At 37.9% G+C, this 14,568-nt stretch overlaps 1 protein-coding gene across 5 annotated transcripts in view; it reads left to right on the forward strand.

The window, feature by feature from the left end:
• The window catches only part of KAT6B (lysine acetyltransferase 6B), a 182,158-nt gene that overhangs the window by 6,027 nt on the left and 161,563 nt on the right, over nt 1-14,568 (forward strand). For all 5 annotated transcript variants that reach the window (XM_070433040.1, XM_070433039.1, XM_070433042.1 and 2 more), the window contains exons 2-3: nt 6,061-6,131; nt 9,526-10,404. In XM_070433040.1, coding sequence (XP_070289141.1) covers nt 9,784-10,404 — 621 coding nt within the window. In that variant the 5' untranslated portion in view covers nt 6,061-6,131; nt 9,526-9,783. The remainder of the gene's footprint in view (nt 1-6,060; nt 6,132-9,525; nt 10,405-14,568) is intronic.

Here is a 14,568-nt window from a genome sequence, read left to right on the forward strand (position 1 = left end):
TAAAAAGATGGGGAATTAAATATTCAATTAAACTAACATGTATCGAGTACTTACTCGGGGCTTGCTGCTTAGTTAGATATATAAATATAAGTTGAACCAGATTGATGTTTGGAGAAATGAAATACAACATTGCTTTTGTTTATCTCTTCAGTCATCCTTCCCTTCAACCTGTACTGGATGGATACTGTTCCCAGAGTGATTCAAACATTTTAACAACGTGTGCGTGCATGAGTTTGAGTGATCTTTTAGAGCAGTGGTTCTCAACCTGTGGGTTGCGACCCCTTTGGCGGTCAAACGACCCTTTCACAGGGGTTGCCTAAGACCATCCTGCATATCAGATACTTACATTACGATTCATAACAGTAGCAACACTACAGTTATGAAGTAGCAACGAAAATAATTTTATGATTGGGTCACAACATGAGGAACTGTATTTAAAGGGCCAGAAGGTTGAGAACCACTGTTTTAGAGAGAGTGGAAAAGAGAGGGAAAGACAGAGAGAAATATCAGTGTGAGAGAAACACATCAATTAGTTGCCTTCTGAACGAACCCCAACCAGGGCCCAGAATGGGGAGGAGCCTGCAACCAAGGTATGTGCCCTTGACCTGAATCGAACTTGGGATCCTTCGGTCTGCAGGCCGATGCTCTATCCACTGAGCCAAACCAGCTAGGGGTCCACTATGTCTTATAGGGTCACTATTCCTGCAGTGGCTTCACATTACTTCATCTGTCATGTTCACATGTCTCAGCCTTGCTTTTGTCACAGCCAACTTTATTTCTAAAATATACATATATTTTATTGATTTTTTTACAGAGAGGAAGGGAGAGGGATAGAGAGTTAGAAACATCAATGAGAGAGAAACATTGATCAGCTGCCTCCTGCACACCCCCTCCTGGGGATGTGCCCGCAACCAAGGTACATGCCCTTGACCGGAATCGAACCGGGGACCCTTCAGTCCGCAGGCTGACGCTCTATCCACTGAGCCAAACCGGTCAGGGCCCAACTTTATTTCTTATTCCTCTTTAACACACACTCTCTAGCCATGCACATGGACTCGGTGTCACTTTGTCTGACAGCTCATTCTCAGCTTCTGTGCTTTCTAGATTACCTTCATTCATTCACTGATGCATTCATTTAACAAATAGAAATTGAACCCCTCTTATGTTCAAGTTGTGGTTTGGGAAATCCATGAATCTTGTTATTGTTTTGTTAATCCTCACCAGAGGATATTTTTTCCATTGATTTTTAGAGTGAGTGGAAGGGAGGAAAAGGTGGAAGAAAGAGAAACATCAATGTCAGAAAGACACATTGATTGGTTGCCTCCTGCATGTGCCCCTGTCAGGGCTGGGAAGAACCTGCAATCCAGATATGTATGTACCTTTGATAGTTTCGAACCTGAGACCCGGTGGTGTTGCAGACCAACGCTTTAACCATTGAGCACATCAGCCAGGTTGAATCCTGTTTTTATTTTATTTTTTTAATGTTTTTTTATTGATTTTAGAGGAAGGGCTAGAAAAATCAATGATAAGAGAGAGAATCATTAATCAGCTGCCTCCTGCATGCCCCCTACTGGGGATTGAGCCTATAACTCAGGCATGGGCTCTGACAGGGAATTGAACCTTGGGCTTGGTTCATGGGTTGAAGCTCAACCACTGAGCCACTCCGGCCCAACTGAATCCTGTTCTTAAGAATGTTATAATCGAGTAAGGGAGAAGAGGTCAGTACACAAATAAGCATAATGCAAAATAGAAAATGAATGCCAAAATAGTAAGAAAGCAAAAAGCTTCCTGTTAGACAAAGAACAGTATGGCTTCTAAGGATTTGAATTTGGGTGAAGAGACCAGGCAATAATGGTCCAAGTTCTTCAAGGTCCAGTTAAGGCCCATCCATCCAAGGGTTGTTCTACCTGTCCACATTGCGCAAGGTATAGTCACAGTTTTTTCCAGACTTCTTTTTTTCTGTAATCAGGGGAAACCTTTCTTTTAAGTGAATCTTATATATGGAGCAGTTAAGGTGGAGGTGCTTTTTTTTGGTGCAAGGGGGTGGTGGCCCTAGTGTTTAACCCACAAGGGGCAGGTGATATTCAAGGCACTTTTTCACAAGAGATCCAGGGAGCCCAGGTTGAAAACCAGTGGAGGGAGGGGAAACGTTTGGTTTTAGCATCCGAATTAAAATCCTTCTTGATTTAGTGGTCTGAGGTCTTGACCAGATTAGGTCTCAGCTTTTCTTTTGCTGCCCTACAGGGTTGTTTTAAGGTTTATAGATAATCTGTGTAAAGTGCCTGGCCCATAGTACTTGTCAAAAAATGGTTGGTATTATTATAGTTTAGTGCTTTGTTTCTTTCAGAAAACATAATTTATTGAGGCAAAATTCATATAACATAAAACTAATCAGTTTAAAGTGAACAATTCAGTGACATTTAGTATATTCACAGTGTTATGTGGCCACCACCTCTACCTAGTTCTAAAACATTTTCATCAATCCAAAATACCCTGCCCTTCCACAGGCCCCACCAGTCCATGTTCCGTCTATGGATTTATCTATTCTGAATGTGTGATGTAAATAGAATATGATATGATATGTAACCTTTTGTGTCTGGCTTCTTTCACAACATGTTTTTAATTTTTTAAAAAATATGCATTTATTTTAGAGAGAGAGGAAGCAGGGGGGCGGACATCAGGGTGACTGAGAAACATCAACTGGTTGCCTCCTGCACCTGCCCCAACCAGGATCGAACCCACAGCCTGGGTATGTGTCCTGACCAGGAATGGAACTGGCAACCTTTTGATGCATGGGACAGCACTTAACCAAACAAGTTATACTGACCAGGGCCACAAGATGTTTTTGAGGTTCATCCACATTGTACATTGTAGCATGCATTAGTACAGTGATGGCGAACTATGACACGCGTGTCAGAGGTGACACACGAACTCATTTTTTTGGTTGATTTTTCTTTGTTAAATGGCATTTAAAGATATAAAATAAATATCAAAAATATAAGTCTTTGTTTTACTATGGTTGCAAATATCAAAAAATTTCTATATGTGACACGGCACCATCGTTAAGTTAGGGTTTTTCAAAATGCTGACACACCGAGCTCAAAAGGTTCGCCATCACTGCCTTAGTACCTCGTTTTTTTTTTAAATTGACCACAGAGAGAAGGGAGGGGAGGGAGGCGGGAAGAGAGAGAAAGAGAAACATGGATTGGTTGCTTCCTCCATGCATTCATTCCTTTTTATGACTGAGTAATCGTCTAGTGTAAGGATAGATACATTTTGTTGATCCATTCTTTGGTTGGTAAATATTAAGCTGTTTTGGATTTTTGGCTATTGTGACTAGTGCTGTCAGGAATTTGTAGATGTTTTCTATTTGAGTACCTACTTTAATTTCTTTGGGTTATATACCTAGAAGTGTAATGGTGGGGCCATATGGTAATTTCATGTTTAACTTTTTGAGGCACCACCAAAGAGTGCTTAATTGCTTCTTACCCCATAGCACCTACCATAGAAGAACACCACCTCCATTAACCCCTCGAGAGCTGGGGAGCGCGATCGTGCTCCTCCTGTCTTTTGCCAAAAGTGCAGGGAGCGCTATCAAAGCTTCGAAATGGCGTCCAGTTCTAAGTCTGTTTTTATTAGTGATGATGATATTGCTAAATATGTCAGTGTAGTAAAGGTTTCCTTAAGTTTTTGAATATGTAACTTCATTTACTTGTGATTCATAATTTTTTCCCTAAACTGCTGTAAAATCAGCAAAAATGCCTTGGCAATTTTAGCATAGTTCCTAGGATATTGGTTGGCACTCAAAGGGTTAAGTATTTGTTGGTTGTTCTTTGATTAGTATTTTTTTTATTTTTTATTGATTACGTTATTACATGTGTCCTTATCCCCACGTTACCCCCTTCCCCCCCACTCATGCCCTCACCCCCCTGTTGTCCATGTCCATTGGTTAGGCCTACATGCTTGCATATAAGTCCTTTGGTTGATCTCTCTTTGATTAATATTTATAATCTTACCTCCCAATTCCCATGTTTTGGGCCTCAAGCAGTAATTTTAGGGAACATAGTTGCATCTAGGACTTGAAAGTTAACAAATATCACCATATGGATGATGTTGGATGTTGTCAGACAGCAGATATTTGTTAACCGAGGACACTATTTTGAGCAGCTCTGCCAAAAGTCTGTTCTGGACGGTTATAGAAGAAAAGAAGTTCATGTCCCTTCCCTTAAGCAGTGTTATGTTCCGTTTCAGAAGATACTGTTAAGATTTGTGGATCCTTGTTCAGTTACATAATAGGCCATGAAAAATTCCAGGAGCATATAAAAGTGAGAGCTAAAAATAACTTAGCAAGTAAAACTCTAGATGACAAAAGAGTAAACTCTATTATTAATCTTTATTTTTTTCTACCACTGTTTTTGGCTCATCTATAATCTCATGACTCCAGTGTTATGACATTGATTTCTGAAACAACACACAGCTTTAGTAAAAGCTTGGAGAAAGCTTCACATAATACTTATGATCCAGGGTATTTTGACTCCTCTTATGCTGACATGAATATTTCTGAACAGTGCTGATACTTATATAATACTAATGAAGCCAAACACTCAGTATTGAACTAAGCATTTCTCTAGATCTGTTTAGAATAGTTTGTAATGAGTGATGCAAAGTGTTTTATTATGATTGTATGATACAACCATATAATTTACTGATATTATTTTGTAGTTAAAAATAAAGAGATTCAAAACCTCAGAAAGTAGAATAATTTAATTTGATGTAGCAGGAGTCTCTAAAATTAATTTGAAATGATTCAGTCCTTTTTTGATAGCCTTTTAGTCCAACTTTCAAGTTTTTATAGAAAAAAATGAAAAGAGAATAATGATTTTTAGGGTTGCACTGATAGTGCATATAAAACAAATCCAAGTGCTCTGAAAAAGAGAAGTGGTATGGGTAATTCCAGATCAGGAGGGGAAAAAAAGCATTTCTATTTGGCTTTTGAATGAATTATGCATTTTCTTTGCTATGGATTTGTCTTTCTAGTTAGATACTGCTTAGACTTAAATTGATTTTCAATCTATTCTCTTAGGGTATACCAATTTACAGTGGGGCCAGTGGAATCAAACAAACCAGCCTAAAATTAAAAAATTTCCAGTGGATAATATACAAAGTGGATAATATACATGTGTTTAGTCAAGAATTGGCTACAGATAAGAGACTTCTGATGTTGGTCCTCTCCTAGCTATGTGTGTGTTAAAAAAAACACCGATTCTGCTTGTAGCGAAGAGCTGCTGAGTTACATCTGCTTCTGCCTAATTAACTCTGTTGGTTGGTGTCAGATGAGAGCTAATTTTGAGATTAAATTGAGGAGCCGGGTGTGTATCTGTGGCTGGGGGAGGGGTAAGGGGGACCTAAGGTTGCTTGGTTGTTTGTATAAGATGCAGTTATTCACAGTGTTGTTTTAAATTTATTTTTTGCCTTTGAAGTAAAAATGATCAATACTGTCCTAAAATATGACCTGTGTAAACACATCCTTACTATCGTGGAAACTTGTACATCCCTCTTAGGTGCAGTTAATAGGCCTGATCTTGATACCAATCAGTGCCAAGATGCCAGGTGACCTTTGGGACAAATAGTGAAAATTGCCTGGGAAAGTTAATACTGACTTTTAAACAATGTTTGATTCTTTTATATTTTTTTTCCCAGAGGAAAAAAATGTTATACCTGCCTGGCTGTTAGAGTAATAGAATTTTTTTCCCTTCCTTGATGAGATTATTCCCTATCACATACCTGATTTTTAACATTTGGAGAACAGGTGTGACTTTAAAGAAGAGCAAAATTTACCTTTTTAGTCACTTGCTTTAGGACTTCTTTCCTGTCCCGAATCCTCTGTTCTTAAATACTCGTTAGTGATGTGAAAGAGTGAATGCATCACCAAAGGTAGTGTACCAATTACTTAAAACTCACTGCAGCTGTGTGTATTGACTAGTGCGGAGTCTTAGCTGTTGCTGAATTTAAGGGCTGTCCTTGTGCCCAAATTAACATTTACTTTTTTTCTTTTGGCAGATTTGCCTGAAGATCTGGACAATCTTCTTTTTTTGTCATGGACTATTAAAACATTTGGAGTCCCAATTCTGGTATTTTCCCTTTTTATATTTTTAAGATATAAAAAGTCAGTCTTAGTGAAATGTGTTGGTAATAGATATGAATGATTCTTTTGATTGTGGGTAAGGACTGTGGTAACAGCTTGTCATGAAGGTATATTTAGGGCATTTATTAGTTATGAAATACGTTTTGTTTTAAAAATGTATGCTCATCTGCTTGTGTAATCAAGATGCCTGAAAGCAACTTTGCAGTATTGGATACTTTTCTGTGGTCTCTTTTCCTGCTTTCTGCATTTGTATTTTGTGGAATCAAATTAAATTAGTTGATTCATCTTGAATAAATGATGAAAGATGAAATAATTACTTGGACACAGTAAAATGTCTTCTAATGAAATTTTGCCCCAAACCATTTTACTTTGGAAGGGTCAGCTTCCTGTTCTAAACTTCCTAACACAGAATGCTTCTTGTGTTCTATCGTGAAAATGGTTGCACTATGATTGCATTCTTAAATACACTATGTTACAAGTCTTAACATTTTTGTCAATGATTTATATAATGACACAGAGGGACATGCTTATTAGATTTGCAGATGACAGATGACAGAATCAAGCAAAGCAGTCTTTAATAGGTTGGAAGATAACCTCAAACCAATAAGATTAACTTGAACTGTAGTGAAATTTAAATCTCAGCATTTAATTTTGCACAAAAAAAGGGCATGGAGATTCAGCTTGAGAGCATTTTTGAAAGAAGATTTGAGATTTTTAGTTTAGCATAGCCAGTGTGTGGCACGGCTGCTATGAAAATTCATGTAACCTTGGATTGCATTTATAATTGGATAATGCCCAGACTGCCAGAGAGCAGTAAAGAAGGAGGTGCTTGGAAACCATGTGATAGGTGGAGGTGTTCAGGCACTGGGATATGAGTGGTCTAAAGGGGCTGGAGGTAGAATGGGGTTTGATTGTAGTGGTTTTCAATGTTCAAATATTGGAAATCCTGTCTTATTAAAAAATTAATAAGAATTTCTTGAGATTGTTCCAGGGACAGTAGGACTAGTATGGTAGAAATTATGGTGAGGCAGATTTTGGCCCCTTTGAGTAAGAAATATGTTACAGATCTGTTCAGTGGCGTGAGCTGCCTCAAAAAGTGACAGATTCTCGGCCTAAATGGTTTGGCTCAGTGGATAGAGTGTCCACCTGCGACTGAAGGGTCCCAGGTTTCATTCCAGCCAAGGGCACATGCCCCGGTTGCAGGCTTGATCCCCAGTAGGGGGCGTGCAGGAAGCAGCTGATTAATGATTCTCTCACATCATTGATGTTTCTATCTCTCCCTTCCTCTCTGAAATCAATAAAAATATATTTTTTGAAAAAAGTGACAAATTTCAATTACTGGAAATATTTTGAGACTTATGTCCCCTGTGTTAAGATATTAAACAAGGGACCTTTTACTGGATAACTAGAAGAAGTTGGACTTGGATGACCTCTAAGGTTCCTTCAGCTACAAGTTTCTGAATCTGAGGGGGGAAATGGAGTGAACAGTTCTTTTTTTTTTTAACTCCTCACCTGAGGATATTTTTTTCCTACTGATTTGTAGAGAAAGTGGAAGGGAGGGAGGAAGGGGAGGAGAGAGAAACATTGATGTGAGAGAGACACATTCATTGATTGCCTCGCATGTGGCCCGACTGGGCAGGAGATTGAACCTGCATCTTAGAATACGTGCCCTTGACCAGGAATCGAACCCGCAACCCTTAGGTTCTTGGACCAATGCTCTAACCACTTAGCAAAACTGGCCAGGGTGAGGACAATCCTTTTTCAAGTGTCTCTTTCAAGCTGACTAAATAAGTATAGGTCACTGGCCCAACTGTTTTCAGCAACAGAATCTTTGAGAGCAAATGTTATGTTTTCCAGGATATCTGGATAAAGTTTTGAGGAAAACATTAATTTCCTTTTTTTAGGTACACTAAATCTTTTTTAGGTACATTAAAACTTTAATTTTTATTTTATGAGACATTTTTCAGTGTGTAGACATCACATTTGGTGGAATGATGACTTTATATTGAATCTTAAGTAATGTGTTCACTTAGTTCTCTCAATAATTCTGTGAGGGATATATTATTAGTGCCCTAAAAATAAAGTGACTGCAACTGAAGTCACTTTCCCAGGGTTTCTCTGCTAGACATTAGTGTAGCTGGCACTCATACCATTGGCCTGATTGCAGAGGCAGAACTAGCTGGAGCAGGCAGTTATGGCTCAGGTGAAGGTAGTGCTGGACTTAGATGTTAGAATGTGGCATTTGAGCCTTACGTCTACTATTGACTATTACCTTGAGTGAGCCCCATCTTCCCCTGAACCTCAGCTCCATCTTTCCCTGAACCCAGAGTTATCCTAGAGATTAAATGACAAGTTATATGTGAGCACAGTCTTAAACTTAAAACTATAAAAAGAGTTAAGATGTGGATATTATCAATGCAGAAGTAAGATAGAGCCCAGATTTGACCCAACTCCTAGGCCAGGAGATCCTTGCAGTTGTACTTAATATCAGATTAGAGGTCCAGGATGATTTTTGTACACCAGGAGGATCTCAGAGAGCAATACATACCACTGTCTCCCTGCAGTCAGATTTGTATGATCCTTCCTTTTATTGAACAGTTTCATGAGTTAACTGGGTAGTAAGATACTTAGAATGCTACATTATTTAAAAGATAAAGGGTTATGCTACTGTATTATTATTATTTTTATTGACTTTAGAGAGAGGAAGGGAGGGAGATAGAGAGCTAGAAACATCAATGATGAGAGAGAATCATTGATTGGCTGCCTCCTGCACATCCCCTACTGGGGACCGAACCTGCAACCCAGGCATATGCCCTGTCCAGGAATCGAACTGTGACCTCCTGGTTTATGGGCTGACATTCCACTACTGAGCCACACCAGCTGGGCGAAATTTTCTTATGTGTGAGGCTTGAGAAATATAATATCTAGCTGAAATAGAAGAATCAGGATTATTGCTTTTTTTTAAGTTTAAGATTTCTTAAAGTAAGTTTAATGTACTTCCATCAGATTTTTTGTACATAGACTTACTCTTTGATGTTGATTTTATGATTATGATAGACATATATCTTGAACCACTTTCATGTATTTTTATTACTTTCAATAAGGGTTACCCGTTAAATATATAACTTAGATGCGATCTCTTAAATGCCCCATAAGTGACCTCATTAAATAATAAGTGAAAAATTCTAAAAAAAAATTATTTCTCAAACTGAGACCCAATTTCTGGTTGGAAAATATAGTCACTGAGACTTTGTTAGATAATACTTTCCTGTTATTACTGTTGGGATCATTTTGCATTGGAAAAAGTAATACTAAAGAGTCTTTTAATTTATTTTTAGAAGTTCTTTATTAAGAGCCTTCCCCCCTTTTTATCCTTCAAGGTCTTGACTTCCTACATAAAGATGTTCTTCGCCCGAATGCAGTCTTTCCTGTTGGTTAAATAAGACATCTATCAACATTGCCTGTTGGTCCTCTTTTTAATCAATTAAGGATGGATGTTTGTAAGATGTTGCTTAATATGTTTTGGAGTACTCTGCCCGTTTGTTGAATTGTAAATGACTTTTAAATGTGCAAGTTCTGTTAAATACAAGGAGAACCTCTATGGGTAACTCTTGTATTGAAGAAGTCATTTGTCAACCATGGTAAAACTTGCAAACCCACTTTATACAGAGTGGATTCTTGAAGCTATACAGAAAATAAAAAAGCAAAAGCAAAGGCCCTCTGAAGAGAGAATCTGTCATGCAGTCAGTACTTCCCATGGGCTGGATAAGAAGACAGTCTCTGAACAGCTGGAGCTCAGTGTTCAGGATGGCTCCGTTCTCAAAGTCACCAACAAAGGCCTTGCCTCCTATAAGGACCCAGACAACCCTGGGCGCTTCTCAGCAGTTAAACCAGGCACTTTTCCTAAGTCAACCAAGGGGTCTAGAGGAACATGTAATGATCTTCGCAATGTGGATTGGAACAAACTTTTAAGGAGAGCAATTGAAGGACTTGAGGAGCCAAATGGCTCCTCCCTGAAGAACATAGAGAAGTATCTCAGAAATCAAAGTGATCTCACAAGCACCACCAATAACCCAGCCTTTCAGCAGCGGCTGCGGCTGGGGGCCAAACGCGCAGTGAACAATGGGAGGTTACTGAAAGATGGACCGCAGTACAGGGTCAATTATGGAAGCTCAGATGGCAAAGGGGCTCCCAAATACCCCAGTGCTTTCCCATCCTCGCTTCCACCTGTCAGCCTTCTACCCCATGAGAAAGACCAGGTAAGTGAAGAGAGAATGTTAATGCATTCTACTTATTGCCCGTTCAACTTGTATAGTTTCAGTTAAATTTTTTAAGGACAAAAGTTCTGAGTCAAGTTTGAATGTTTTGCCTTATAAGAGCAGGTTTTTATATTTTAAAATGTATATACTGTCTTATAATATAAAGTTCTGTATTGTTTTACAATGTATTGAGGGCTTCCTTGTTGGTTGATTAAGAATTTAATGTGGTGATTTTGTGATTTGTGGTTTTTTTAAAATATGTTTTTATTTATTTCAGAGAGGAAGGGAGAGGGAGAGAGATATAGAAACATGAATGATGAGAGAGATTCATTGATTTGCTGCCTCCTGCACGTCAAGCCCGCAACCCGGGCATGTGCCCTGCTGGGAGTCAAACCTGGGACCTCTTGGTCCATGGGACGACGCTCAATCCACTGAGCCACCACAGCCGGGCTGTGATTTGTTTTTTAAACGCTAATTGTTAACCTGCTAACTGGTGAGCTCTTGAAGGGACCAGGATAGATAACTTTAATCCTCCTTCTTCAAGGCAGGATCATACATATTTTTAAAAAACCTAAGAAAGGCCACTGCATATTTTTCTCTTTTTATTATTATTTGTCTTTAGTTTTGGCTTTAACTAAAAATTGAGGCATAATTGACATTTTCCTCTTATTATTTTCAGAGAAGAAGAATTTATAGACCAATTATTTTAATACTGATAGTCTATGCATTCCTAGAATTGTTTTAATATGTGACCTAAGTCCTGCCTATTTCAATTTGAAGTCATTTATTATTGCCTACTTCTTAGAGATTGAAAGTGAAAATTTTGTCTCATAACGTTTCTTATACTCTTTGGTTTCTCTGGGCCTTATGTTATTTCTGAGTATTTATACAGATATGGCAGATTTCTTCTTAGTTACTGCTATACTCCTGCTCTTTGATTGAGTGGGATTTTTCTTTGTTTTGTTTCAAAGCTACTGAAATTACTCCCCAAAATAAACCAAAATAGAGCAATAGCAAAATTGTCTATAATAATCCAGGTCCTCCAGTTTTCAGGCTTGTTGTCTGCCCTTTGGGCGAGTGGATGCATTTGTATCAGTTAACTTTACATCTTGTAAAACTTTAACCATTGGATAGCAAGGGTGGCTGTAAATGTTAACGACATTTTTAGAAGTGATGGAAATAGAACTGTTAGGAAACATTGTGCTCCTGGTGGGTATTTTTTCTCTTTGGACTGCCAACCTTTATGATTGACCTTGCTCCTCTCAGTGCTTTAAGCTGATAGGGACCCAGCTCTAGAAACTGGGCAGGGCCAGGTGGTTTGCCTTTCCATGGACCAATATGAACCCTAGAGTTTATATCTTAACTATATTTTTATTTTATTAGTTTTCCTCAACATTTATTTTACACTTTGCTGGTATTTGTGTTTGTGTAACCAACTCTCAGTTCTTTGTGAGAGAATGTGGACATAAAGAAAGAAGTAAACCTAGGGAATTTTCTTTTAAATAACACTTGTTTAAAAAATTACAGCAAGTGACTCAAATCCTAATTCCTGTGTCTGACACAGCCACACTAAGCACTTCTGTTTCTCATTAAATATTTTTATAAAAGCTTATCCCTTGAGGAGATTCCTCAAGGGAATATAGAGCCATTTCTTGATGGATTTGAATATCTTTGGTTTTAAAATATATACATCACCCTAAGGTATATTAAGGTTTTATAATGATCAGGTATGTGGACTAATTCAGGCAGCTTTAGGCAATTTAATATGTTTCAATAATTTTGTGATCCAGGGGATATTTTTACTTGTGATAGAGGAATGACTTCAAATTTTCCACAGTCCCTTTCCTTCTCTTTCACCTTGCCCACCATTTCTTGCTAACCTTATCGTATTTTTTTTTTTTTACAGCATCTGTACTGAAGTATTTTTAGTCTAAAGGAAAATTCATGTCTGAAAGTGTCTAGGATTGAGAGCAATTTATTGCTTAGCATGCAATTGTTACGGCTTTTTTTGTGATGCTGATCTTTAAATTGTCCAGTTGGCACCATCATATAATAAGGAAAGCTGAGAAAATGTGTCCTAGAATTTTTGCTTGATGAGATTTGGAGATCAGTTGTATTCAGTAATTATAATCTAGTTCTTAAAAAACACACACAAATAAGTGAAAATCAGGTCAAGTCATTTTGGCCACAATGTATTATATTGTTTGTGTTGTATATTACAATAGCATAATAAAAACTGCATCACAATTGCCCCTTGAGATTGCTAGTGGTAAATAGTTTAAAACCATGTAAACTTGCTAAGTAAGTGTAATAGAAATTCTTAACCTGGGTCCATGAATGAGTATGGGGAAGGTATACCACTAATCCCCTGAAATAGAACAGTTATGTGTATCCACATGTTTTTCTAGGGTCAGGGTCTAGAGTTGTTGTTTTTTGTGTATTTTTAAAATATATTTTTATTTATTATGTATTATTTTTTAAAATATTTTTCTTATTGATTACAGAGAGGAAGGGAGAGGGAGAGAGAGAGAGATAGAAACATCAGTGATGAGAATCATCGATCGGCTGCCTCCTGCAAGCCCCCCACTGGGGATGGAGCCCACAACCCGGGCATGTGCCCTTGACCAGAATTGAACCTGGGACCCTTCAGTTTGCAGGCCGATGCTCTATCCACTGAGCCAAACCGGCCAGGGCAGGGGTCTATAGTTGTTATCAGATTCTCAGAGGGATCCAAAATATCAAATAGCCAATGTGAACAGTTTTTGTACTGTAGAAAATATGTTGAGTTTCTTACCTAAAAGAAACTAATGCTAATGTTTTTCTTGCTTCAGCTGCTGAACTTGGATCTGTATTAGTTGTACTGTAGTTTCTTGTATATGGGGCTTTTAAAAATATATTTGAAAGACAGATTATCACTGTTCTTGTGCTAGAAGTCTGTAGAGTGCATTGTGGGAGGACATTTCTGATATAAATAGCAACTGTTTGTACAGAGAGAAAGTAATCTCAATTACAGTTTAGTCAACTGATGTCTTTGAAACAAGCTGTTATTCTAGTTACTTTTGCTGAGCAGTTTCATTTAACTGTAAAAAATAAAATTAAAAAATAGTAAAAATGGTAACTAAAAATTCTTAAGGGTTAAATGCTGATACTATTCCAGGTGCTGTGCATTTGTTATCTCCTATCACAATAACTGTGAGGGCTATAGGTTTTTATCCTTACTGGACAGATGAAAAACTGAGGCTCAAAGCCTACGTAATTTGTCCAAGGTCTCTCATAGATCGGATGAGAGGTGAAGCCAAGATTCTAACAGCCAGTCTGACTCCAGACCTCTTTACTGCTGGGCTGTCTGTTGGTCCACAGTAGTGACCTTTCATTAACAGTAAAAGTATCTCTGCCAAGTTCTGCAGCTACTTAGAAGCCATTTTCCCCCAACAAATAGATTTCTGGCATTTTAAATTTGGTAGTTGCAATGAACCTATTACAGTTTTTAAAGCACGTACTATTTATAATATTAGCAATATGGGAAAGCAGTAGGGAAAACAGTAAATCTGTGTCTAATTAGATTTAACATCATCATTCCTATGCATGTCTGCTAGGAAGAGTACAATGCAAGTTAAAATAGAAGGGCTCCTTTCCTTTCTGAAATGTAATTGCACATCTTCTGATAGTCTAGAATTCAAATTGGATATTACCTCACTGGCTTCTTAGCATGACTTCTTTGTATTTATTTAAGAAAGCTCTCTTTGGTGAGGTGGTATGGAAATGAATTAAACCACTGAAGATAACGCTTTATCTTTGACTTGGTGAGGGGACTCCTAAAGTATAGTATTAGTGTTTCTCATTAAAAGTGGTAAAGCTCAATTAGGTCAGATTATGAGGACTTTGGAAAGTCAAATATTCTCAGAGAGACTTCGGTTATCACCACAGACTTTGTAGCATTAAGATTCCTTTTAACATTTGGGCTTTAGCATTTTTATAAAATCAGCTTAGTTCACTTTTAAGCAGAGTCCTTGGTATTTCACTTTATTGGGAATAACTTCCTAAACTTATTAAGGACCAAACCTTGGTATGTTTCTAGTATAGTATGTAATATCTGGGGCCCCTCATTCTGGGCTACATGGTTGAAAAGGGAGCTCTTCTAATATCAGGTAGGGCTTTGATTTT

This window comes from Myotis yumanensis, unplaced genomic scaffold, assembly GCF_028538775.1.
Source record: "Myotis yumanensis isolate MYYU_CA2020_CCGP unplaced genomic scaffold, mMyoYum1.0.hap1 SCAF_13, whole genome shotgun sequence".
NCBI classification, from domain to species: domain Eukaryota; kingdom Metazoa; phylum Chordata; class Mammalia; order Chiroptera; family Vespertilionidae; genus Myotis; species Myotis yumanensis.